Source organism: Tachyglossus aculeatus, chromosome 25 (genome assembly GCF_015852505.1).
Source record: "Tachyglossus aculeatus isolate mTacAcu1 chromosome 25, mTacAcu1.pri, whole genome shotgun sequence".
NCBI classification, from domain to species: Eukaryota; Metazoa; Chordata; class Mammalia; order Monotremata; family Tachyglossidae; genus Tachyglossus; species Tachyglossus aculeatus.
Window position 1 is genome coordinate 1,425,901 of NC_052090.1, and position 27,024 is coordinate 1,452,924.

The following is a 27,024-nucleotide window of genomic DNA, read 5'->3' on the forward strand; positions in this document are numbered from 1 at the left end:
AAAGCACTGTACTAAACCCTAGGGAGAGTGCAGTATTACAGACATATTCCCTGCCCACAACAAGCTTACAGCCTAAAGGGTACAAGTGCCAAGGGTGGGTGTTGGTTCGATGTGATTGAGGTGCCATGAGTTTATGAGGGAGGAATTCCTGGAAGAGGTGGGATTTATAAGAGGACTTCCAAGCTGGGGAGAGGCATCATGTGGTAGAACTGGGTGGGGAAAGAAGGGCACTGAAGGATGGGGGCGACGATGTGAGCCGGGGGTTACTGTTAGAAGAGGAGCTTGGGAGCAGCAGAGTGCCACCCTGGGCAGTAGCACGGAAAGAGAGCAGGAATGTAACATGGAGAGCCTTGAAGCGGTTAGTAAGGAATTTCTGCTTCATATGGATGGAGACGGGGAACCCTGTGACAGGGGGACAGATGCGCGCTGGAACAACCTGGTGTGTGGGTGGACCAAGGAAGAGGCTGGAGGCCGGAAGACCGCTGAGGAGGCTAGTCCAGTAGTCCAGATGACCAGAGCTTAGACTAGCTTAAATCAATCAATCGATCGTATTCAGTGAGTGCTTACTGTGTGCAGAGCACTGTTCTTAGCAATTGGGAAAGTAGAATTGGTAGACATGTTCCCTGCGTATGAGGAACTTACGGTCTAGAAGGGGAGACAGACACTAAAATAAATTAAGGACATGTCCATAAGTGCTGTGGAGCTGTGGTTGGGATGAATAAAGGGGTACATTATTTAGCTTTATTTCCCCTATCTGCCCTCCTCTCTGTGTCAACTTTGCACGTGGCTGGGTATCCCTTAATCACTTTGATATTCACCCTAGCCCCACAGTACTTAGGTACATATTTATTACTCTATTTATTTTACTTGTACGTATTTACTATTCTATTTATTTTATTTTGTTAATACGTTTTGTTTTGTTATCTGTCTCCCCCATCTAGACTGTGAGCCAACTTGTACTTCCCAAGCGCTTAGTACAGTGCTCTGCACACAGTAAGCGCTCAATAAATACGATTGAATGAATATTCTTATACACTACTATTTTGTCTATTGTAACTATTTTAATGTCTGCCTCCTCCTGTCGGCTATAACTCCTTGTGGTCAGGGATCGCGCTAATCAATTCTCCCAAGCGCGTGGTACAGTTCTCTGCACAAGAGTGGCTGAGCCCAGATTAGAACCCAGGTCCTCCGACTTCCAGGCTCATGCTTTCTGATCAACAGAGAAACTCACAGTCACCCCTCTAAAAATCGCCCAGTCTTCTTCTCCCGCTGGTGGGAGGGATTCGGGCAGCAGGTCTCTGAGCTGATCTACTGCTTGGAGCACAAGGTTTTGTCGTTCAAGGATTCGGGACATGCCCTGACAAGACCTTTATGACTACTTCTTCTCCTGCTGGGTCACAGTCTGAAGGAATTCAACTATTTAGGCACAGTGCTTTGGCCCTGAAGAAACACACACATGAAAACCAACTCTCTTTTTTGGTTAATAATCTTTTTAATTAAAATGCCCAGTATCTGGCTATCAGAATAGATTGTACAAACACCAGGCTGGGCCAGACTCCCAGCCCATCCAGCCCAAGACCCTGCCTCCAACAGTGGCATCCAGATGTTTGGTATAACCATATGATGGCCACCCTCCCGGTCACCCATCATCACAATTAGCGATTGACCTTCTCACCCATTAATTTTCCCCACCCCTCCATCCCTGACTTTCCATGAAGAAGGTTACTCTTTCCTGTCAAACACGGTGACTTTGTCTCTCCCTGCCACCAGATGAAGAGCACACTACTGAACACACGCCAAATCACCACGTGCCCCAGCCCCCACAGGCAGTGTTCCCAGCATGCATCTGTGCAGCAGTGCTGCCCATCGTTCACCTGATGGAGGACGGAGAGGTCCGAGAGGACGGAGTAGCAGGTATGTCTGTGAATCCCAGGGTCTTCATTGGATCCTGGGAGCTGTCCTTCAGAGTGCTAGTGGAGTAACTGAAACAACCCTCCGGGCGTCTGCCTCACCTTAGCTTGAATTATTCCTGCTGATGAGAGGCTCCATTTCCAACCCTCTCTGCATCCTTCATTCTCTCTGCTAGGGAAAACATCGTTATTGCCATCTCAGGGCGGCTGCTGATGGACTTGTTCCTTTCTCACGACTGGTATAGCTTTGGCATGTGGACGACCTGGGTTTGGCATTGCCCACTTCCCCGCACTCTGCTTCCTCCCCCACACTTCCCCTCCAGTGACACCACCGCCCTTCCTCCACCCCTCTCCTCTGCGTTTGGACTTTCCCAGTGACCCCTCAGCCAAACCCCCACCACTGGGTTCCTAGTGAGGCCCCTAACCCTCCCTGCGGAGCCTCCTGCCATAGGCGACCCCCTGCTGCCTGCTGCTTCATTGTGTTCTGCTTGCACTGGAGTTGTAGAGGAACCGGTGAGGAAAGGTAAAGGCTGTGGCTTCCACCCACTCCACTCACACCCCACAGTTCAGGCCTGCAACCCCTGGGAGTAAATATGGCATGGAAGCGACACCACCACTAACCCCGCCATCTTTACTTCAGCAGCAAGCGGGGCTTGCTATGTATGGCCCTATTCCACACTGTGCCCAATGCCTCCCTTCTGAAAGCAACCGTATTTCTCTTGTTGGGCACTCCTTGCATCCTGTCCTGCCACCTTCTGCTGGGCCAACGTTTTTCGGGGACGCATGGAAGTGTATATGCCCCCCAAAACCCTAGAATTCACGCAGGTTGGGGACATTTCTCATACCGTAATCCTATGGTCTAGTTCTATACTGCTCCTCCAGAGGAACTCTGACCCATCCTTCTCTTTTGAAGTGAGTGCGGTAGCCCAGCAGGTCCTGTGGAACTGCTTGATTGAAGACCCCTCCACGGTTCTTCGACATTTCCTGGAAAAGCTCACCATAAGCAACCGACAGGTAATAATAATAATAATGATGATGATGATGGCATTTGTTAAGCGCTTACTATGTGCTGAGCACTGTTCTAAGCGCTGGGGGGGTACAAGGTAATCAGGTCGTCCCACATGGGGCTCACAGTCTTAATCCCCATTTTACAAATGAGGTAACTAAGGCAGAGAAGTTAAGTGACTTGCCCAAGGTCACACAGCTGACAAGTGGCAGAGCCGGGATAAGAACCCATGACCCCTGACTCCCAAGCCTGTGCCCTTTCCACTGAGCCACGCTGCTTCTCTATAAAAATGATGGTATTTGTTAAGCACTTACTGTGGGCCAACCACTGTTCTAAGCGCTGGGGGAAATACAAGGTAATCAGGTTGTTCCACGTGGGACTCAGAGTCTTAATCCCCATTTGACAGGTGAGGGCCTCTTCTCGTGCCGTGTTTATGGGGTGAAGAAGGAAGACAGGAAGGGGAGGAAGAGGGGTGTTGGTCTGATGGCGGCTGGCTGGCCAGGCCTGGTGTGGCACCTGCAGCCCTGGGGCTCACCAGGAAATACCCCCTGACAGGAACAAGGGAAACGAGAATGGGCCCCCAATCAAATGCCCCATTGACCATCTGGGATCGCTATGCCCGGGGCAGGCTGGAATGGTGGGCTGATACCCTGGGTTTCAGGGCCTCAGATTCTCCATGCATGCAGCAGTCCAGCCCCTAGCCTGTCTGCTCCAAAGGATAAATGTAGGGAAAGATGAGATAAGACCTCTAACGAACCTTAAACTCTTGCGGACAGGGCTGATGAAAGAAAACACTCGTTTCCCTTCCTGGAGAACCCGTTTCTCTGTAGACACAGGGAGAATTTAAAGGAAAATGTGGGCCAAAAGGTAATGAAATATTTCCCCACTTCATCGTAAGATAGGGGTTATAGATAGTGGTCTTGGCAGGTGGAGAGGGAAAAGGATGGCATGTGTATATGCGCGCATGTGTGTATGCATGCGTGTAAATGCACGTGCATGCATGTGCATGCATACATACACAACAACCTTTGTTCTTTTTTCAGGATGAACTGATGTATATGCTCAGAAAATTGCTCTTGAATATTGGAGACTTCCCTGCTCAGACGTCTCACATCCTGTTTAACTACTTGGTGAGTTTCAGCATGGTCTAGTGACATCTCAGAAATTGTCCGAGTGGGTGGTCATTTCAGTTAATCTGTAGATCAAGCACAGTTAATGGGGCAGAGCATTGTTGAGGAAAGTCATGGTCTGGGGGATTTGATGGAAGGAAGAAGGAAGGGGGTGAGCAAGAGGATGTAGGGGAGTTGAGATTTAGGTGCCGTGAGACTGAATTTAGGAGGAAGGTAGTTTGTGAACCTGGATGGCATTTCTCCCATTTCCTGAGAGGGATTATTTTGTGTCAGCATAGAGAATGGTTATAAAGAGTATGGGGCTAAGAGTCAGAGAACCTGGGTTCCAATCCTGGCTCCAAGCTTGCCTGCTGGGTGACCTTGGGCAGTTAGCTTCTCTGTGCCTCAGTTTCCTCACCTGGATTCAGTGCCTGCACTCCCTCCTACTTAGACTGTGAGCCCCATGTGGGACAGAGACTGTATCTGACCTGAATCTACCCCAGTGCTTTGAACAGTGCTTGACACATAGTAAGCACTCAACAAATACCATAATAATAATAACACTTGATTGAGTGATGATGAAGAGAAGCAGCGTGGCTCAAGAGAAGCAGTGTGGCTCAGTGGAAAGAGCCCAGGCTTTGGAGTCAGAGGTAATGGGTTCAAATTCCGGCCCCACCACTTGTCAGCTGTGTGACTTTGGGCAAGGCACAGTTAACTTATCTGTGCCTCAGTGCCCTCTTCTGTAAAATGGGGATTAAGACTGTGAGCCCCCCATGGGACAACCTGATCACTTTGTATCCTCCCCAGAGCTTAGAACAGTGCTTTGCACCTAGTAAGCACTTAATAAATGCCATTATTATTATTATTATTATTATTATTTTGACATTTATCAAGCACTTGCTGTGCGCCAAATATTCTGCTTAGCCCTGGTGTAAGTGCAGAAATATCTGATTGGACACAATCTGTGTCCCACACCAGAATCACAGTCTAAACAGGAGGGAGAACAGGTATTTCATCCTTATTTTACAGATAAGGAAACTTTCAAAAGTGAAGCCCAATGTCACACAGCAGGCAAGGGTGGAGCTGGAACTAGAACCCCAGTCTCCTGACTCCCAATTCTATGCTCTTTCCACTAGGATTACAGGATAGCCCTCTTAGTTTTGGCCAGTCAGGGAACCAACCAATTTCTGTATTTGGTGAGGAAGATATGACTAACCCCTAATAGAGTGGTGCCCGATGGAACAAAAGAACTATGTCATTTAACTTATATTAGGAGGCATAAATCCGCAAAAGGTTCTTCATGGAAACTTTCAGAACCTAAACCTATCTCATAGCCTGCTCATGTCCTGCCTCTGGCCTAGAACTCCCTTCCCCTTCATTTCTGATAGACCATCACGCTCCCCACCTTCAAAGTCTTATTAAATTCACATCTCCTCCAAGAGGATTTCCTCGACTAAACCCTCATTTCCTCTTCTCCCATTCCCTTCTGTGTCACCCTTGCACTTGGATTTACACCCTTTTTTCACCTATCCCTCAGCCCCACAGCACTTAAATAAATATCCGTAATTTATTTGTCAATTAATGTCTGCCTCCCCCTTTAGATTTTGAGCTTGTTGTGGGTAGGGATTGTGTCTTCCAGCTCTGTTATATTGTACTCGTCCAAGTTCTTAATACAGGGGTCTGCATACAGTAAGCACTCAATCAACCAAGCAGGTCACAGGATGGACCTCTGACTACTCTCTTGTTCCAGACCTGCTGTTTACACTTCCCAGTTCCCCAAAAACACAATCTCCACTTCCAAACCAAGGAACTCAGCAGCCAGAGCTGAGGTAGGGGGTGATGGATGTCTGGCTGGGTCCTTGTCAACACCAGAAGGAGGACAGGCTAGCCAAAAATGGGGCTGTCCAAGAGGAGGGCCCTGGGTAGAGAGGAACGGGTAGATGTTTCTCTAGCAATGTGTCCTCGATCCATCAGAGCTTTGAATCCCCTCCTTGCTGTGCCTTTCAGGTGGGATTGATCATGTATTTTGTGCGTACGCCCTGTGAATGGGGAATGGATGCCATCTCAGCAACTCTCACTTTCCTCTGGGAGGTAGTGGGCTATGTAGAGGGCCTTTTCTTCAAGGATCTCAAACAGACTATGAAGAAGGAACAATGTGAAGTGAAGTTATTGGTCACTGCTTCGATGCCAGGTAAGCCAAGACTGCTTTCTTGAGCACCAGTGGAACAGTGGATGAGCTTCAGATAAGCACTGCGTGAGCCCTGATTGAGCATTGATTAAGCACCGGTTAATTCCTTTTCCATATTGCTACTGAGAGATCCGTTCACCAACACCAGGAGCCATCAGGGTAGGAAAAGAGATGATTATTGTCCCAAATGAACGTGTACTGGAATTTCGTTCCTTAGAACATTTTGCTGTTTACTCTCTAGCAGTCCTTTGGAACCAAAGGACACTTACCTATGAGGGTGTCTGTCTGTGACTGAAAAGACCAGTCAGGTAGGAGGGACAGTTTTTTTTTTTAATGGCATTTATTTAGTGCTTACTATGTGCAAAGCACTGTTCTAAGACAGTTCCCACCACACCAGGCACAAACCAAGACCATACCCCACCGTGCTGACGTGTTTGCTCTGTGTACCACCCTGCACTGTTTTCAGTGTGGCCTCTTACTCTGGGAAGCAGTGTGGCCTAGTGGAAAGAGCACGGGCCTGGCTTCTAGTCCTGGCTCTGCCATTTACTTGATGTGTGACCTTGGGCAAGTCACTTAACTTCTCTGTGCCTCGGTTCCCTCGTCTGCAGAATGAGGATTCAATGCCTATGCTCCCTCCTACTTAGACTGTGAGCCCCGTGTGGGACTTGATTGTCTTATATCCACCCCAGTGTTTCATACAGTGAGAAGCAGCGTGGCTCAGTGGAAAGAGCCTGGGCTTTGGAGTCAGAGGTCATGGGTTCGAATCCTGACTCCACCACATGTCTGCTGTGTGATCTTGGGCAAGTCACTTAACTTCTCTGGGCCTCAGTTACCTCATCTGTAAAATGGGGATTAAGACTGTGAGCCCCACGTGGGACAACCTGATCAGCCTGTATCCTCCCCAGCGCTTAGTACAGTGCTTTGCGCATAGTAAGCGCTTAACAAATGCCAATTATTATTATTATTATACAGTGCTCAGCACACAGGAAGTACTTAACAAATACCCCATTATTATAATTGCGGGGTTTATAATCGAAACAAGTTGCCCTTTAATTAATTGCAGAACATTGGGCTGGTCTGTCCGCTGCAGCTATCTCTGTCCAGTCCTCTGCTGGGCCTCACTGTCTAAGACTGTGATTCCTGGAATCCCTACATCATTTGCTCTGTCCTTCATGCTTTCAGTTGACCTATTTCAGCTCTCCAAACAGGCACTGTGGGTGTATCCTATTGTCATTGATTTTCCTCCTAGCAAAACTGTGTTGAGGAGAGCAGAGCTTCACTGCTGGTAGACTGACCTTGTTCCCCAGCTTTGTCATTGACGGTCCTGTCTGCATTTTGATAGCTGAGCTGGGCCCATAGATGATCCTGATGAATCTTTCTTAGGAGGTTGACAGGAGTTGAGGGTGGGGGTTGCAATGTGGCTGACGTAAACCATCTGGGGCTCATAACTCTGGAGACAGTTGTTCAGCACTAGAATTCTCTGGACCTTCAAACTGAAACCTCCAACCTTAAACCTCCAGTCCTCCTAGTTTGAAACCTCCAAACTTCAACCTGAAGTTTGGTCTAAGCATGATACTTTGTTACCACCATACTGTTTAAAAGTCTTCCAGAAGACAACTTCTAAATTCACTTGGTTGCCTTGGTTGAAGAACTTAGAGACAGTGTCCAACTCCATATAGTTAATGGAGATCCTTAGTTGTAAGAAGGTGTATTCTGGGACACTACTTACCTATGCGTGGACCGTTTGTGGTACACAATAAATACAAACCTTGAGCATTGGTGGATTAGCCTCTCTGGAGTCCACTCATAATAACAATAATGATAGCATTTATTAAGTGCTTACTATGTGCAAAGCACTGTTCTAAGCGCTGGGGAGGTTACAAGGTGATCAGGTTGTCCCACGGGGGGCTCACAGTCTTAATCCCCATTTTACAGATGAGTTAACTGAGGCCCAGAGAAGTTAAGTGACTTGCCCAAAGTCACGCAGCTGACTAGTGGTGAAGGAATTTGAACCCATGACCTCTGACTCCAAAGCCACTGAGCCATGCTGCTTCTCACAATCCGATTGCAATCAGATCTCCTAAAAAACAAGTTACATCCTTGCAAAACTCCATAGTGAGGAAAACTTGTGTTATTGTTAATAATAACAATAATAATAATTGTGATATTTGTTAAGTGCTTACTATGTGCCAAGCACTCTACTATTTTTCCTCTCCCTCATCTACTTCGATGTCTCTCTTCTCCTGTAGACTGTAGTAAGCTCCTTGTGGGCAGGAATCACACTTACCAACTCTGCTATACTTTTCCAAGCACTTAGTACAGTGCTCACCTCACAGTAAGCACTCAGTAAATACCATTGATTGATTGATCAGGATCGATACAAGATCGTCAGATTGAACACGGTCTGTCTTGCGAGAGATTCACCATCTAAAGACGAGAGAACAGGAATTGAATCCCTATTTTACAGTAGAGGAAATCGAGACAAAGAGAAGTTAAATGACTTCCCTGATGGCTTCTTCCTCCCTGCTTTCAATCATACTCACGTCTCCCCATCCTAATAAAACCCTCCCTTGACCCTACAGCTCTATCCATTTATCACCCCGTCTCCCACTGAACCATTCCTCTCCACACTCCTTGAGCAAGTTGTCCACACCCACTGTCTCAAGTTTCTCTCTTCCAATTCTTTCCTTGAGCCCCTCCACCCCCTTTACTCCACAGAAACCACCCTTTCAAAGGTCACAAATAATCTTCTTGCCAAATCCAACAGCCTCTACTCCATCCTAATTCGCCTGGACCTCTCAGCTTCCTTCAACACTGTCGACCACCCCCTTGTCCTGGAAACATTATCCAACCTTGACTTCACTGACACTGTCCTCTCCTGGTTCTATCTTTCTGGTCGCTCATTCTCCATCTCTTTCATGGGCCCCTCCTCTGCCTCCCACCCCTTATATGTGGGAGTCCGTCAAGGTCCCCCTCTATTCTCCATCTACACCCACTCCCTTGGAGAACTCATTCACTGCCATGGCTTCAACTACCACCTCTGTGCGGATGATTCACAAATCTGCATCTCCAGCCCAGATCTCTCCCCATCTCTTCAATCTTGCATTTCCTCTTTCCTTCAAGATATCTCTTCTTGGATGTCCTACCATCACCTCAAACTTAACGTGGCCAAAACAGAACTCCTTATCTTCCCACCCAAACCCCGTCCTCCCCTTGATTTTCCCATCAGCTTAGACAGCACCACCATCCTTCCTGTCTCACAAGCCGACAAACTTGACTCAATTCTCTCATTCAACCTACATATTCAGTCAAATACTAAATCCTTCACAACGTCACTGAAATCTGTCCTTTCCTCTCCATCCAAACTGATACTACATTTATCCAAGCACTTACCCTTTCCCACCTTAATAACTGTATCAGCCTCTTTGCTGACCTCCCTGCCTCCTGTCTCTCCCCTTTCTAGTCCCTACTTCACTCTGCTGCCTGGATCATTTCTCTACAAAAATTTTTGGCCATGTTTCCCCACTCTTCAAAAATCTCCAGTGGTTGCCCATTCTCCTCAGCATCGAACAGAAACTTGTTACCGTTGGCTTTAAAGCACTCAGTTGTCTTGCCCCCTCCTTACTCACTTAGCTGCTCACCTACTGCAACCCAGCCCACACTCTTCACTCTTTCTAATGCCAACCTCTATCTTATCTATCTCACCGCTGACCTCTCGCCCAAGCCCTGCCTCTGACTTGGAACGCCCTCCCACTTCATAACCGACAAAGGATCAGTCTTCCTACACTGAAAGCTTTACTGAAGGCACATCTCCTCCAAAAGGCTTTCCCTGAATAAGCCTTCGTTTCTTGTTCTCCCACTCCTTTCTGCTTCGCTCTGACTTGCTCCATTTACTCACATCCTACCCTGATCAGCGCCATATACCCATAATTTATGTATTGATATTAATGTCTAGAGACTGTAAGCTTGTTGTCGACATGGAATATGTCTACCAACTCTTTTATATTTTACTCACCCAAGTGCTTAGTACAGTGCTCTGAGAATAGTAAGTGCTCAATAAATACAATTGACTGATTGATTGATTGAGGGATGTTGCTTCCACACTGTCCACCATCCCAGAAGGCCCAGTGGCCCCCACAGGAACTCTGGGCCTGGGAAGGGGCTGCTCCCAAGAATGCTCACCATCATTCAAAATGCTTTTGTGTTTGCTCTTCATGTGAGTTCTGAAGTTGGGTGGTCATGGAAGCAGATGTGGATATGGAAGATGATTTTACAGAAACTCTCTGGGCATGTCACTGCCCTCCTCAAAAATCTCCAGTGGTTCATTCATTCAATCTTATTTATTGAGCACTTACTGTGTGCAGAGCACTGTACTAAGCACTTGAGAAGTATAAGTTGGTAACGTATAGAGATGGTCCCTACCCAACAACGGGCTCACAGTCTAGAAGACAGTAACAGTGGTTGCCCTTCAACCTTCGCATGAAGCAAAAACTCCTCATTATTGACTTCAAAGCTCTCCATCACCTTGCCCCCTCCTACTTCACCTCCCTTCTCTCCTTCTCCAGCCCAGCCCACACACTCCGCTCCTCTGCCGCTAAGCTCCTCACTGTACCTCATTCTCACCTGTCCCGCCATCGACCCCTGGCCCATGTCCTCCCCCTGGCCTGGAATGCCCTCCCTCCACACATCCACCAAACTAGCTCTCTTCCTCTCTTCAAAGCCCTACTGAGAGCTCACCTGCTCCAGGAGGCCTTCCCAGACTGAGCCCCACCACCTTATCCTCTCCTCTTCCTCCCCTCCCTATTGCCCTCACTCCCTCCCTCCCTCCCTCTGCCCTACCCTCTTTCCCTCCCCACAGCACTTGTGTAGATCTGTACATATTTATTACTCTTTATTTGACTAATGATGTGTATATATCTATAATTCTATTTATTTTGTTGGTATTGACACCTGTCTACTTGTTCTGTTTTGCTGTCTGTCTCCCCCTTCTAGACTGTGAGCCCGTTGTTAGATAGGGACTGTCTCTATATGTTGCCGAATTGTACTTTCTAAGCACTTAGTACAGTGCTCTGCACACAGTAAGCGCTCAATAAATACGATTGAATTAATGATTTAATGAATACATCTTTCCTCCTAGGCACCAAGACCCTGGTTGTACATGGACAGAACGAATGTGACATCCCAACCCAGTTACCAGTTCATGAAGACACCCAATTTGAAGCTCTTCTAAAGGTCAAAATGTCTTTGTAATTCGTAGTGAAGTAGAATGTCTGCACCTTCCTGGTTGGGCATCAATTTTGAAAATACACCCAATCCTCTTATAACACAAGGGTGGTATTCTTGTCAGCACTCATATTAAAATCATGTTGCAGATGCACATGTTCCAATGCTACACACATGCCCACAAAGAATTTGTTCCCTCCAATTGCCTCACAATTTGGGGAAAACATTCCCTACATCCCAAATGACATGCTCAACAGATTGCATAATGAAAAATGGCACTCTGGTCAGAGAAACGTACACCTCTAAAGCCCTTCTACTCAGAGAAGAGGTTGTTCAGGCAAGATCCGCTGGCATTGTGCTTACTAAAAGAAAGGGAGACATGTTCCCTCACACTGGATTCCACCCTTTCCACCTGGATTCCACGGTTGCTGTTGGTTTTGGCTAGGAGATTTTTGACTTGTAAGCTCCTTGTGGGCATGGAACGCGTCTACCAAATCTGCTGTACTCTCCCAAGCACTTAGTACAATGCTTTGCACACAGTAAGCTTGCAATAAATATAATTGATTGATAAACACTCATCCCAGTTGAAGCCCACTTCCTTTCTACAATTCTGTGATAAAGCTGTGATGGCGCTGGAGTCCATTTTTCCCGAAACAGGCACCAGCTGATGACAGCATTGCTGTGTTTCTATTCCAGGAGTGTTTGGAATTTTTTAACATACCTGAAACCCAGTCAACTCACTACTTCTTGATGGACAAACGGTGGAATCTCATCCACTATAACAAGGTGGGCCCACGTGATCATGCCATTTTCTTTCCACGTTTCACACTTCTGCCCCGATAATTTAGTCTGTCCTCATCCAAGGGCCAAATCAAGATCTCCCCCATAGTTAGAAATCTAGGTTTTTCCTACTTGGGTTTTCTTATTTCACATACAGAAATGAAAGGGATCAGTCTATTGTTTTGGATTGACCTCCATTCTCCATGGTAAAATTTCAGTGCCTCTTTTTGTGTTCCTGCCCCTTATCTGGTACCTGGGTTCTGGGAGAGTGTTTTCCGACTCTGAGGCGTCCAGAGCAGTTTACAGTGGCGAGTAGCTCAATCACCTTGGTTCACTGAAGCATCGGGGCCAATGAAGAGAATGAGCAATTACCTCCAGGATTGAAGAGGAGTGTCCCTTATTGATGCAAGACTCTTGACCCTTCTTTTCCGCTTCATCTGCTTCTTTCTCAGACCTATGTGCGGGATATTTACCCCTTCCGAAGGTCCGTCTCTCCACAGCTGAACCTCGTCCATATGCATCCAGAAAAAGGCCAGGAGCTCATTCAGAAACAGGTACGCTCCCCTTCCCAACCTGATCCCTATCTTCAGGGCTGAAGCTGCTGCTCTCCAAGTTGTCTTTGTGGATCTTTGTGGGACCCTTCAATCCGGTGAGAAGGATGGGAACTCGCAGATCTGATCACAAACCAGACCAAAAACTTTGTCGGAAGGTATTAATATTAACAGAGGGAAAGCCAGTATTTAAAATTGTTTTAATGTCTGTCTCCCCAGCTAGACTGTAAGACCCTTGAGGACTGGATTTGGGTCGACATAATTTCTTGTGCTTTCCCAAGCACTAAATACAGTGCTCTACACATAGGTGCTTAATAAATACCACCGATTGATTGTTTTACTAACACAAAAGTTGCAGAAAAGACATTTGATTGGTCATACTTATTAAAGCAAATCTGCAGTTAGATAGCTGCATCTTCCTTCTGCTGTCATTCTTTGACAACTACAGCTCTTATCAGGAATACAGATGCATAACTCAGTATGTTTAAAAAGCCCCTAAGAAAGTCAGAGGATATAGGTTCTAATCCAGAATCAGAGGAACTGGGTTCTAAACCATACTCTTGCTATGTGACCTTGGACAAGTCACTTAACTTCTTTGTGCCTCAGTTTTCTCAACTGTAAAATGGGGATTAAATATCTGTTCTCCCTCCTACTCAGACTGTGAGCCGCATGGGAGACAGGGAATATGTGCAACTTAATGAACCTTTACCTACCCCATCACTTCGAACAGTGTTTGACACACAGTAAGCGCTTAACAAATACCATTAAAAAAAGAAAGAAAGCTTTTACTCTTCATATTTATTTCTCATTCATGAGAGCATTGCCTGAATATTGCCAAGAGCTTCCTAATCTTTTGAATCATCATTCTGCCAAAGTGTTCACATAGCAGACATCTGTGAGTTTGGTCCATTCTGAAACATCGAAGACCAGTTGAATTTATTCATTCATTCATTCATTCATTCATTCAATCGTATTTATTGAGCACTTACTGTGTGCAGAGCACTGTACTAAGCACTTGGGAAGTACCATGGCTCAGTGGAAAGAGCATGGGCTTTGGAGTCAGAGGTCATGGGTTCAAATCCCGGCTCCGCCAATTGTCAGCTGTGTGACTTTGGGCAAGTCACTTAACTTCTCTGTGCCTCAGTTACCTCATCTGTAAAATGGGAATTAGGACTGTGAGCTCCCCGTGGGACAACCTGATCACCTTGTTACCTCCCCAGCACTTAGAACAGTGCTTTGCACATAATAAGCGCTTAACAAATGCCATTATTATTATTATTATTATTATAAATTGGCAACATATAGAGAAGGTCCCTACCCAACAACGGGCTCACAGTCTAGAAGGGGGAGCATTTGTTAAATGCTTACTGTGTGCCAAGCACTGTTCTAAGCAGTGGGGGAGATACAGGGTAATCAGGTTGTCCCACGTGGGGCTCACACTTTTAATCTCCGTTTTACAGATGAGGTAACTGAGGCACAGAGAAGTTAAGTGACTGGCCCAAGCTCACACAGCAGACAAGTGGCGGAGGTGGAATTAGAACCCACATCCTCTGACTCTCAAGCCTGCAATCTCTTGCCACTAAGCCACTGGCTGGAGCTATATGGAACAATCGTAAATTCCTGCAAAATCTGGGTGGGTTTATGTCTTGGATTGTGCTGGCCTGGCTCTACTATTAATCACCACCCATTTGCCAGGAGAGTCCAGGGACTGTGTCTATTCCTGACTGTTACCTCCCACTGGCTCCAAACCACCCTCGAGCAATCCATGACACAGGCCAACCAACCAAGAAAAATCATTCAATCAGTAGTATTTATTGAGCACCTACTGTGGGTGTGGCACTGACCTAAGTGCTCACCTAAGAAGTGTGCAAAAGAGCAGGGAACACCGTTCCTATTCACTCCATCTATGCACTTGGATCTGTGACCTTTGGACATTAGACTGTGAGCTCGTCATAGGCAGGGAACTTGTCTGTTTGTTGTTGAATTGTACTCTCCCAAGCACTTAGTACAGTGTTTTGCTCGTAGTAAGTGCTCAATAAATAAGATTGAAAGACTGAATGAATGATTTTGATATTTGCCCCACCCCAGCCCCCTGGCACTTATGTACATCTTTAAATTATATATTATAAAATTATTGATTTATTCATATTGTTGTCAGTCTCCTCCCCAGACTGTAAGCTCATTATGAGCTGGTAACATTTTGGCTCATTCTGCTTTATTGTACTCTCCCAAGCGCTTAGTATAGTGCTCTGCACATAGTAATTGCTCAATAAAACCCACTGATTGATTGATTCTTACCCTCTAGAGGCTCGCATTCTCTGTGAACAGTGACCGGTCACCCAAGTTATTTACAGACAGTTGAAATGAGAGAAAGAAATAATACTATAGCAATGGGTTGCAGGAGTACAGAGGGATAGATTGTATTTAGAATGTCGGATCCCCACTGAGGGATAGGGATCATGTTTAATGCCCTTCTGTGTATTCTCTCCAGTGCTTAGGTATTCTCTCCAGTGCTTGGTACAGAGCTCTGCACACAATATGCACTGAATAAATACTATCACTACACAGATAGGTAAATAATTGTAAATAAGTGCAGAATCCAAAAGATGCATAAGTGCTAAAGATCAACTCTAGATTGTACTCTCCCAGGCACTTAGTTCAGTGCTCTGCACAGAGTGAGCACTCAAAACACTCCATTGATTGATTAATAAGCCATCCCAGAGATTGATTGAGCCAGACATCTGTCCAGACTATGCTGAGGGCCTGTCGCGTTGACACAGCCTAGAGGGTGAAACTGAATTGGAGAATGGTTTCTGGAGGAGGCAGGTTTTCAGAAGGACTGTGATGATGGGGAGCGTTGTGGTCTGCCAGATTTGAACAGGGAAGGAGCTCCAGGAAGGAGGAAGGTTGTGGTCAACAGATCAGGGACAAGAGAGTTAAGAATGAGGCATAAGAATGAGGTATCATGTAAAGGTTAGCTTGGAGGGGATCAAAAATTATCACTTGGGCTAGAGCAGCTGAAGAAGCTGACATTTGCTTGTCCACCCAGCGCTTAATCAGTGCCTGGCACACAGTAAGCACTTAACAAATACCTCAATTGTTATTTAAGTAAGAGGGAGAGAGCTACTGGAGGGCCTTGAGAAGCGGCATGGCCTAGTGGAAAGAGCTGGGCCCTGGGAGTCAGAACTTGAGTTCAAATTCTGACTCTGCCAGTTGTTTGCTGTGGGACCTGGGGCAAGTCATTTAACTTCTATGGGTCTCAGTTTCCTCATCCATAAAATGGGGATTCAGTATCTGTCCTCCCTCCTACTGTGAGGGCAGGGAACCCCATATGGGAAAGGGACTAGGGTCCAGCATGTGATGAACTTGTCTTTACCCCAGATGTTTAGAACAGGACTTGACACATAGTAAATGCTTAATAAATACCATCATTGTAAGTTCTGTTTTAGTTGTACTGAGTTTCAGCTGCCAGTGAGACATCCAAGAGGAGATGTCCTGGAAGCAAGAGGAAATGCATGATTGTTGAGGAGGTTAGAGGTAGGGTCTTAGCCAGATGAATTTGGGTGGGTGAACGAAGTGACAGTACTGGATGAATCCCCTGAATGAGTCAGTATGAAGTGAGAAGAGAAGGGGACCCAGGATAGGGCTATGACAGGTGCTCAGAGGGTGCTCAGTAAATGTGATTGAATGAACGAATGAATAAATAAATGAATGACCCCCATGATGACTATAGGGAAACTTCCAGGCAGACTGATGACAGGTTCAGAACAGGAACAGTGCTCCCTTTAAGTAACAATAATAATAATCATTGTTCAGTGCTTACTGTAAGCCAAGCACTGTATTAAGCGCTGGGGTAGATCAGCCGGATCATCCAAAGCGGGACTACCTATTTGTCAGGGGATGGCTTGGGGCCATGGTGGTGTTTGCACACCACTGGCTGACTGTCACTTTCCCAGGACACCCAGTCAGCCCCATCAATCCTGGAAATTCCTGGTTCGAAACTCCTTCTGGCGTCACAGGGATAGAAGCAGCTGAAAAGCAGCAGTTAAGCAGTGTCCTCCCACTGAGTTCCTGAGCAATCAGTCAATCGATCGATCGACAGTCCTCACCGAGCACTTAGCTGACAGTCTAGAGGGACTGCGAGTGGGCCCACCCAGGCCAACACTCTTAGCTGCCCCAGAATCCCTGATCTGGGTCTGCGTTGTTGGTGCCTTTCTCCCTAGGTGTTCACCCGAAAGCTGGAGGAAGTGGGGCGTGTCCTGTTCCTCATCTCTCTGACCCAGAAAATCCCCACGGCCCATAAGCAGTCCCACGTCTCCATGCTCCAGGAGGACCTGTTGCGGCTGCCCTCCTTCCCCCGCAGTGCCATCGACGCTGAGTTCTCCCTCTTTAGTGATCCTCAAGGTAGGTGGGACCCGATCTCTGCTTCTTCCGCTTCCCTTGTGTTTCCTGTATGGGTCTAGGTGTCTTAAGAGCGCATAAAGACATAAAGAGGTAATTTTCCCAAGGGATGAATTTAAATCTAATACCTGAGGTCTGGGCTTGGTCTGCTGTCCAGGGCCAGAGAGGAATAAACTGAACATCAGCCCGTGAACAGCTCTACCCTACTCAACCCTTGTTGTATTGTACTTTCCCAAGCTCTTAGTTCAGTGTTGTGCACAAGGTAAGTGCTCAAGAAATGTGAATGAATGAATCCAGACTAGCAAGGGCCTTCAGGAAGCCAGCAGAAGGAGTCAATCTCCGTCAGAGGCCCCAGGAGGCTAGCAGGAACTGTGTGCTGGCTGCCGTCTTGGACACCCGTCCTTCATGGTTTGGGATGAACTATCCAGTGCCCCTAATTCTCCCCCTTCTCCATCTCTAACTCCCCCTCCAGTGACCACTCGATCCAAATCTGCTTGGGTAATGTGGGTATCTCTGCTTTCCTACCTCTGAGGGATCAAATTCCAGGTGCTTACCTCTGTTTTTCCATTGCAGCTGGGAAGGAGCTCTTTGGCCTGGACACCCTTCAGAAGAGTCTGTGGATTAAACTCTTGGAGGAGATGTTTCTGGGCATGCCCAGTGAGTTCCCTTGGGGAGATGAAATCATGCTCTTCCTCAACGTCTTCAATGGAGCTCTGATCCTCCACCCAGAAGATAGTGCTTTGCTGAGGCAGTATGCTGCCACCGTCATTAATACCGCCGTTCACTTCAACCATCTTTTCTCCCTCAGCGGGTACCAGTGGATTCTCCCCACCATGCTGCAGGTTCGTCCGACAGCTCTGGCCACCCGGCACAGATCCCTGGCTCAATGACAGGTCAACAAGAACTAGAATTAGAGAAGATGGGGAAGGAATGTTACTTAGTGGATAAAGCATGGGCCTGGGGGCCAGAGGACCTGGGTCCTAATCCTGGCCCCGTCACTTGCCTGTTGTGTGACCGAGAGAAGCCAGTTCACTTCTCTGTGCCTTAGTTTTCTCAACTGTAAAATGGGGATTCAATATCTTTTCTCCCTTCTACATGACTGTGAGTGCCATATGAGACAGGGATTGTGTCCCACTTGATCTATTCCAGTGCTTACAACAGTGCTTGACACACAGTAAGTGCTTAACAAATGCCATTTTTAAAAAAAATGGCCTTTTTCTCTTTCCACTCCAGTGAAGCCAGTCAGGGAGTTCCCCCTTTAAATGCAGGCCCTGTTCTCCTTCTCTCTTCCCTGTCTTTATCTGTATTTCTCCTGCCTCTTTGTCTGTTCCTCTCTCTGACTGCCCATAAGCACATACTATGGGCCAAGATAAACACCTGGCTAATTAAAGGATAATCAAATCAGACACAGTCCCTGTCCCCCATGGAGCTCACAATCCGAGAGCGGGAGAATGTATATTTAAACCCCATTTTACCTCTGAGGAAACTGAAGCCCAGAGCAGTTAAGTTGCTTGTCAAAGGTCCCCCTGCAGACATGTGGCAGAATCAGAATTAGAACCCAGATCATCCAGCTCCTGGTACTGTGCTCTTTCCACTAGGCCACACTGCCTATCCCTTTCTCTCGGATCTATGGATCTCTCCCTCCCGCCAGGTATTTCTCTGTCTCCCCTTTAATTCCTGCTCTCTGCAGGGCCCAGAGTTACGTTCCACCCTTGGCCCTAGACCTCAAAAAGACCAGGAAGTTGTCTATCTCACAACCAAACTTCACTGCTCTCTGAGGTGAACTGCACATGGTAGCACAAGGAGACACTATCAGAATGTTCAGGAGAAACAGGTGTACACACTTGCACCCACACTTGGCCTAGGCCATTGGTTGCCCAGTGGCTGAGGGTTGCCCTGTGGGTGCCTGGCCGCTCCATCCAGGACTGTACTGGGAGCCCGAATGGGGAAGGTGCCCAGAGAATGGCTTCCCCATCCTAAATCCATGCCTGGCTTAACAGAGAGCCACAGCCGTGACCTTTAGCCAGCAAAGCAAAGCAAACCGACCATCATGGGATGGGGGGTCCCACCGCCATCAGCTACACTAGCCCCAGGCCGCCCCACTGGCTTCAAAGTGCCAGGACAGCATTCTGGTCACCTGCTCATGAGGGACACTGTTGGTTCCCTGCACCCAGGGGCCCCAAGGAACTGGCCTGGCAAACGTCTCCTCACTGAGTGCGTTTCTCTCTTCTCAGGTCTATGCCGACTACGAGAGCAACCCGCAGCTGCGCCAAGCCATCGAATTTGCCTGCCACCAGTTTTACATTCTACACCGCAAGCCCTTCGTCCTGCAGCTGTTTGCCAGTGTGGCACCCCTCCTAGAGTTCCCTGTGAGTACCAGGGGTCTTGGTCCTGCTTCCCAGGGAGCCCCCGGAACTACCGGGACACCATGGGCCCATACACACCGGCCCCATCCACGGGAGCCAGAACCGGGGTAACTAAAGTCTGGGCCTGGAGGACTATTTAGTGGGCACCCTCCCCAGCAACATGTGACCCTTGGTGATGTCATTACAGGCCACCAGTCGGAGCGGTAGCAGAGATGGAGGGGAAATGTAAGGAGGCTTCAGCTGTCAGACTGGGAGGGGTTTTACCTTGAGGGATGAGGGGGCAGAAACAGGAGTTAGGAGCATTCTCCCCGTCCCCTCCACCACACATCACCTTGACTAACTAGCATTTCCTGGTGCACCTCTCCTCCCTCCCCTCCGCCTCTTCATTCATTCATTCAGTCGTATTTATTGAGCGCTTACAATGTGCGAAGCACAGTGTTGTTTGGGAAAGTACAGTATAACAATAAACAGACACATTCGCTCCCCACAATAAGCTTGCAGTTTTGGGGAGAGACAGACATGAATACAAATAAATGTTACGGACACGTACATAAGTGCAGTTGGGCTGGGAGAGGGGAAGAACACAGGGAGCAAGTTAGGGCTACGGAGAAGGTAGTGAGAGAGAGGAAAGAAGGGGGCTAGTCAGGGAAGGCCTCTTGGAGGAGTGAGCCTTCAATAAGGCCATGAAGTGAGGAGAGAGTAATTGTCGGATTTGAAGAGGGAGGGCGATCCAGGCCAGAGGAGGGATGTGGGCCAGGGGTCGGCGGTGAGACAGGCGAGAGTGAGGCACAGTGGGAAGGTTAGTACCAGAGGAGCAAAGTGTGGGGGCTGGTTTGTAGAAGAAGAGTAGCTAGGCGAGGTAAGAAGGGGCAAGGTGGTGGAATGCTCTAAAGCCAACGGTGAGCAACGTGGCTCAATGGAAAGAGCCCGGGCTTTGGAGTCAGAGGTCATGGGTTCAAATCCCGGCTCCGCTACTTGTCAGCTGTGTGACTTTGGGCAAGTCACTTCATTTCTCTGTGCCTCAGTTACCTCATCTGTAAAATGGGGATTAAGACTGTGAGCCCCCCGTGGACCAACCTTGTAACCTCCCCAGTGCTTAGAACAGTGCTTTGCACATAGTAAGTGCTTAATAAGTGCCATCATTATTATTATTAAGTGGAGGTGGATGGGCAACCACTGGAATCTTCTCCCTGTGACTCATTCTTTGAAAAGCAAAGGCGGTTGCTGGTTGGGGGAGAGGGGAGAGGGAGAAAGAGGGGCGGTGTGGCGCTTCCCCTTCCTCCCAGTCACAGTGACACTGTGCAGCGACACCCCATGTGAAAACACACACAAGTCTTCTCCCCTCTAAACTGTTATCTCATTATGGGCAGGGATAATTCTGTTGTACTCCCCCAAGCCCTTAGTACAGTGCTCTGCACACAGTAAGTGCTTGATAAATACCACTGACTGATGTAATCTCTGCCCAGCTGACACTTGTGTCTATTCACAAGTGTCTTCTTGTGTCTTCTCTGGAAAGACTGGTTTGAAGAGAAGAGCCCCCCGAGCCTTACTGGGAACTTTGGAGGAAAACAACTCTGTCATTGCCAAGTGAGCTAACCCAAGCAATGATTAACAAGAGCCCACTGTTGGGTAGGGACCGTCACTATATGTTGCCAACTTGTACTTCCCAAGCGCTTAGTACAGTGCTCTGCACACAGTAAGTGCTCAATAAATGCAATTGAATGAATGGCCCCTTGGCCTTTCCTCAGTTGGAATTCTTTGTGGACACTTCACCCAAACCAGTGACCCGGCGCTTATGGGGACTGCTAGGGAGCCTCAGAGGATGACATCACCAATCAGGAGAGCCGTTTAGGTTGGGGTTTTGGAGACCCTGAACAAGCCCAGGCAAGGAGAAGGAAGGGAGGCTTTTGAAAAGTGAGGGGATCCTGCCTTTGGGCTTCGATTTCTAAAGAAATAATCAGTCCACAAGGTATTTGTCGAGCGCTTACCATGTGCAGAGCACTGTACTAAGCTCTTGGGAGAGTAAAATTCAATAGAGGTGGTAGACACGGTCCCTGACCACAAGGAGCTTAGAGTATAGAAGGGGAGACAACACCTGAAAATAAGTTCCAGATAAGGGAAATGGCCAAACGTAAGGATGTTTGTGTAAGGGATGTTTGTGTTATGTTGCCAACTTGTACTTCCCAAGCGCTTAGTACAGTGCTCTGCACACAGTAAGCGCTCAATAAATATGATTGATTAAGGGCTGGGTCTGAGAGTCAGATCCACATTTCCATAGGGGTGGTATTTGTTAAGTGTATACTATGTGCCAAACACTGGAATAGTCTGGAAGAGATTTAGAATGCCGGTGGCCAGGGGATTTTATATGTAAAGTTTAATCCTGATATCTATTTGCTCTTTCGTCTTTTGTTGCGTACGGCACGCGATGTGCTGTTTTTCTTTGGGAAGCCCTTTCCTAGAAGATGTTCACAGAGGAGTTACCCAGGAATTATTCTTTGCTGGTGTTTAAACTTTACTGTTACCTCAGATTTATTTCAGTCCAGGAAATATGCACTCCAACCACATTAAGAGCACTGTGGGTTTTTTTGTTTGTTTTTGTTTTTTTAATAGTATTTGTTAAGCACTTACTAGGTACCAGGCACTGTACAAAGCACCGGGGTACACACAGGTTTGTCAGGTTGAACACAGTTCCTATCCCTCTTGGGGCTCACAGTCTTCATCCCCATTTTGCAGAGGAGGTAACAGAGGCCCAGAGAAGTTAAGTGACTTGCCAAAAGCCGCACAGCAGGCAAGCGGCGGACCCGGCATTAGAACCCAGGTTCTTTGGACTCCCAGTTCTGGGATCTTTCCACTATGCCCCTCTGCTTCCCACTAGAATGGCCACACTACTTCTCATTTTCAGTTGTCATAAAGTTACTTTCCGATCTCTCCGGATCACTGTAGCTTGGTTTGGTTTCCTTGGAGCCCTTTCGAGATTAACCGTTTTCAAATTTTCAAAATTCCCTGCCACAATTTTTAATAGAAATATGAGCCCAGAAATGCCTAGTACGGTACTCTGCACACAATAAGCACTCAGTAAATACTTTTGAGGAGGATGATGATTTGTAGAAATAGCAGATGTCGTTATTGACAGCCCATGTCCCTGCAGATAACATCCTCCTAGGATAAATTTTTGTTTGTTTGTTTTGCAGTAATGATGGTGATTTTTTTTTTTTGAATAACGAATTCTTTCTTCACTTCTCTGCTTCCCAAACCTCTGTTGACCTCCGAGGGTTAAATCCCTAGACTGTAAGCTTGTTAAATATGAAAGCATCCTTGTACTGTTTTGAAATTGGCCTTCCCTCAGGATCAAGGCACACCTGCATTGCTCCCTCTAGATTGTAAGCTTGTGTGGGCAGGGAACATGCCTTCTAACTCTTTTGTCTATTGGACTCTCCCAAGCGCTTAGTACAGTGCTCTGCAGATAGTAAGCACTCAATATATGCCATTGGTTGAATGATTGGTCAGCTCTCTGGAAGATACTTTGATAAAAGCAGCAGCGTGGCCCAGGGGATTAGAAGCACGGGCCTGGGAGCCCAAAGGACTTGGGTTCTAATCCCGGCTCCTCCACTTGTCTGCTGTGTTACCTTGGGCAAATGACTTCACTTCTCTGCAGCTCAATTCCCTCATCTGAAAATGAGGATTAAGACTGTGAGCCCCACATGGGAAAGGGACAGTGTCCAACTTGATTAGCTTGTATCTACCCCCATTGATTAGTACAGTGCCTGGCATGGAGTAAGCACTTCAAGTACCATTTAGAAAAAAACCCAAACACACTTCTGTATCACAAGCCTCAAACACACTGATAGAAAGCAGCCGAGTTTTGTTGTTGTTGTTGTTGTTGTTGTTGTTGTTGTTGTTGTTGTTGTTATTTTTTGAATGTGCCTTGGAAGAGACGAGTTAATGGTCTCCATTGTTTTCCCTCAAGTTTTTTTTTTCATGAGAATGTTAATAATTATGGTACTCCTAAAGCACTTACTATGTACCAAGTACTGTACTAAGCGCTGGGGTAGCTGCAGGGTAATCTGAAATACCTCCAGTCCTAAGCTGTAAGCTGTTCCTAAAGCCTTTTTGTCACAAAGTGTGTGATCGTAGGCCTTTTCCCTCCCAGACCTGAATGTCATAGATTTGTTGTATTTACCTATTTATATTTACCTATGTTATATTTGCTACATTTACCTCTTTCTGGCACTGGACTAAGCACTGGAGAAGATGGACGCTAATCAGGTTGAGCACAGTCCCTGTCCCACATGGGGCTCACAGTCTTCATTTTGCGGATGAGGGAACTGAGCTGCAGAGAAGTGAGATCATTTGCCCAGGATCACACAGCAGACAAGTGCGTGGCTCCAAGGAAAGAGCACGGGCTTTGGAGTCAGAGATCATGGGTTCAAATCCTGACTCTGCCGATTGTCAGCTATGTGACTTTGGACACATCACTTAACTTCTCTGTGCCTCAGTTACCTCAATGTGTAAAATGGGGATGAAGATGGTGAGTCCTCTGTGGGACCACCTGATCACCTTGTAACCTCCCCAGCGCTTAGAACAGTGCTTTGCACATAGTAAGCACTTAATAAATGCCATGATTATTGTTAGTATTAAGTGGCAGAGCTGTGATTGGAACCCAGGTCCTTCTGACTCCTAGGCCTGGGCTCTTATCCACTAGACCATGCTGCTTATCAGTGTGCAGACTAAATTTGCAGAAAACATTTCACTTGCAGAATGAATTTGGGAATTGTGTGGTTGGCCTTTTGTGGGAAAGGGAGTACAAAGAAGTGGTTTCCACGAGGCAATTTCATCTCGCTAGGTATTTCTTCGCACGACCGTGCTGAGATAAGAATAAAACGTCGAGATATCTTGAAGAATTCCTATTGTCCAGAGCAGCTAAACCCTATCAAAATGATGGTCAGATGAGTAGAATGGGAATTAGGTGATGCAATTCAGGTCAGGATTGAACCTGAATCTCTATAGCACAGGGGACGCGTTATGTGAAATTTTCCACAATTGCAAAATCGCCTGTGAGACTTGTAGGTTGTATTGGACTCTCAAATGAATGGTTGGGCTGTCTGCCAGAGGCAAAATCCTGAGTCTGTTTAGGTAAAAACCCAAAATATAGCCCAAGGTACGTGGGTCGGAGCAAGAAACCAATAAATCCTCATACAGCTTTCCGGGAAGAAAATTGTCCTCTACGTTGTTTAAAAGGATGATGGGAAAATACAGTGTAAAATTGGATGGACCAAAATGTGATGCCAGCTTACGCATTAAAAAAAATAATAATAAGTCTCGAGTTTTGAGAGTATCTCCTTTTTGAAATTACATTTGGAAGCAATAACTTTTCCGGGTATGGTTGAGCCATTGGAGAGTTTTATGTTACTGGCTTTTAGGAGCTCTTTGGCCTCTGCTGCTCTGTGTTTTCCATGCCGGCGGGTCTTAATAATATTATTAATAATATTATTATTATTATTTTGGTATTTGTTAAGCACACTAGTGTGGATACAGGCAAATTAGGCTGGACAATGGTCCCTGTCCCATGTGAGGCTTGCAGTCTCCATCCCCATTTTACAGAGGAGGTAACTGAGGCTCAGAGAAGTGAAGTGACTTGCCCAAGGTCACTAGTTGGGCTCATCCTCTTCCTGCCCTGGCTCACCTTCAGGCAAGGGGCCAGGGGATGCGGTTCCTTATGAATCATTCAAAATCATTCCTGTGGTACGTTCACGGAAAGCTGCTGGGTGAAATCTGGTGGAGGTGGGAAGGCTATCGGTGGGGTAGAAGTGATAGTGCTTATTAGGTGTTTACTTGGATTGTGGCACTGTACTAAACCCTGGGAGAGAATACTCAGGTGAGAATTAAATGCAGTCCTTGCCCTTCATGGGCCTCATGGTTTAAATGGCTTGCCCTTCACTGGCCCCTGTGTGTTCTTGGCATTTCAAGGAAAAAGGAGGGGAAGCAGCCTAGTGGATGCAGCATGGGCCTGAGAGTCAGAAGGACCTGGGTTCTAATTCTGGCTCCAGTACTTATCTGCTGCATGACTGTGGGCAAGTTCCTTTGCTTCTCTGGGCCTCAGTTCCCTCATCTGTGAGGTGGGAATTAAGACTGTGAGCCCCATGTAGGACAGGGACTGTGTCCAGCCTAATGGGTTTGTATCTACCCTAGCACTTAGTACAGTGCCTGGCACGTAGTAAGCACTTAAGTACCATTTAAAAAAATATTTTTAAAAAAGGGAAACTATTTTCACTTAGGAAAACTTGCTAAAGGTGATGAGAAAAATTCCACTGATGTTTAAAACCTCCACCTGGACTTTAACTTTAAAACTATGTAGTTAATATTTATAATGTTTAGGAAAGCAGTGTGGCTTAGAGGAAAGAGCACGAGCTTGGAAGTCAGAGGTCGTGGATCCTAATCCTGGCTCCACCATTTGTCAGCTGTGTGACTTTGGGCAAGTCACTTTCCTTCTCTGTGCCTCAGTTTCCTCATCTGTAGAGTGGGGATGAAGACTGTGAGCCCCATGTGGGACAACCTGATTACCTTGGATCTACCCCACCGCTTAGAATGGTGCTTGGCATATAGTAAGCGCTTACCAAATACCATCATCATTATTATTATTATTATTATTATAGCGTCCTTAGTACAGTGCTCTGCACAAAGTAAGTGCTCCGTAAATGCCACTGATCGATATAAAGTTTCCCCTATGCTGTGAGCTCATTGTGGGCAGGGAGCGTGTTTACTAATTCTGTTGGATTATTGGCTCTCAGATGCTTAGTTCAGTGCTGTGCACACACTAAGTGCTCAGTAAACACCATTAATGAGAATAATGATGGTTATTTGTTAAGTACTTATTATGTGCAAAACACTGTTCTAGGTGCTGGGGGGGGGTGATCAGGTTGTACCACCTGGGGCTCACAGTTTTCATCCCCATTTTGCAGATGAGGGAACTGAGGCACAGAGAGGTGAAGTGACTTGCCCAAGGTCACACAGCTGTGACAAGTGGCGGAGTCTGGATTAGAACCCATGACCTCTGACTTCCAAGCCTGTGCTCTGTCCACTGAGCCATGCTGCTTCTCCAATTGATGCTTCTCTAATCATCATTGATGACAATAAAGTGCTGGGTTTAATTAAACAGGTATAACAACTGTAAGCTTGTTATGGACAGAGAAATTGATGGCTCATTCTGTTGTATTGTACTCTCCCAAACAGTTCAGTGTGCTGCACATAGTAAGTGCTCAATAAATACCATTGATTTGGTTGATTAATATTTAAATTTTCTATTTTCCTCTCTGCACCCTCTAAACAGCAAGTAGTGGTCATTACTCCAAAAAGGATCACCAGTAGCTGAAGACTTAAAGGCAGGTTATCCATTTTTTAAAATGAGGGATAGCAAAGGAAAGTCTTTAAGGAGAAAGAAGATGATGTGGCACAGAAAAAGGAGAATTGCACTTCCAACAAATTGCATCTGG

General features: G+C 46.7%; 1 protein-coding gene across 1 annotated transcript in view; it reads left to right on the forward strand.

The window, feature by feature from the left end:
- The window catches only part of UNC80 (unc-80 homolog, NALCN channel complex subunit), a 146,648-nt gene that overhangs the window by 44,029 nt on the left and 75,595 nt on the right, over positions 1 to 27,024 (forward strand). Inside the window, exons 14-23 of the mRNA XM_038766433.1 lie at positions 1,771 to 1,914; positions 2,824 to 2,924; positions 3,960 to 4,046; positions 6,033 to 6,216; positions 11,351 to 11,445; positions 12,133 to 12,222; positions 12,669 to 12,770; positions 16,991 to 17,171; positions 17,742 to 18,010; positions 19,403 to 19,537. Coding sequence (XP_038622361.1) covers positions 1,771 to 1,914; positions 2,824 to 2,924; positions 3,960 to 4,046; positions 6,033 to 6,216; positions 11,351 to 11,445; positions 12,133 to 12,222; positions 12,669 to 12,770; positions 16,991 to 17,171; positions 17,742 to 18,010; positions 19,403 to 19,537 — 1,388 coding nt within the window. The remainder of the gene's footprint in view (positions 1 to 1,770; positions 1,915 to 2,823; positions 2,925 to 3,959; positions 4,047 to 6,032; positions 6,217 to 11,350; positions 11,446 to 12,132; positions 12,223 to 12,668; positions 12,771 to 16,990; positions 17,172 to 17,741; positions 18,011 to 19,402; positions 19,538 to 27,024) is intronic.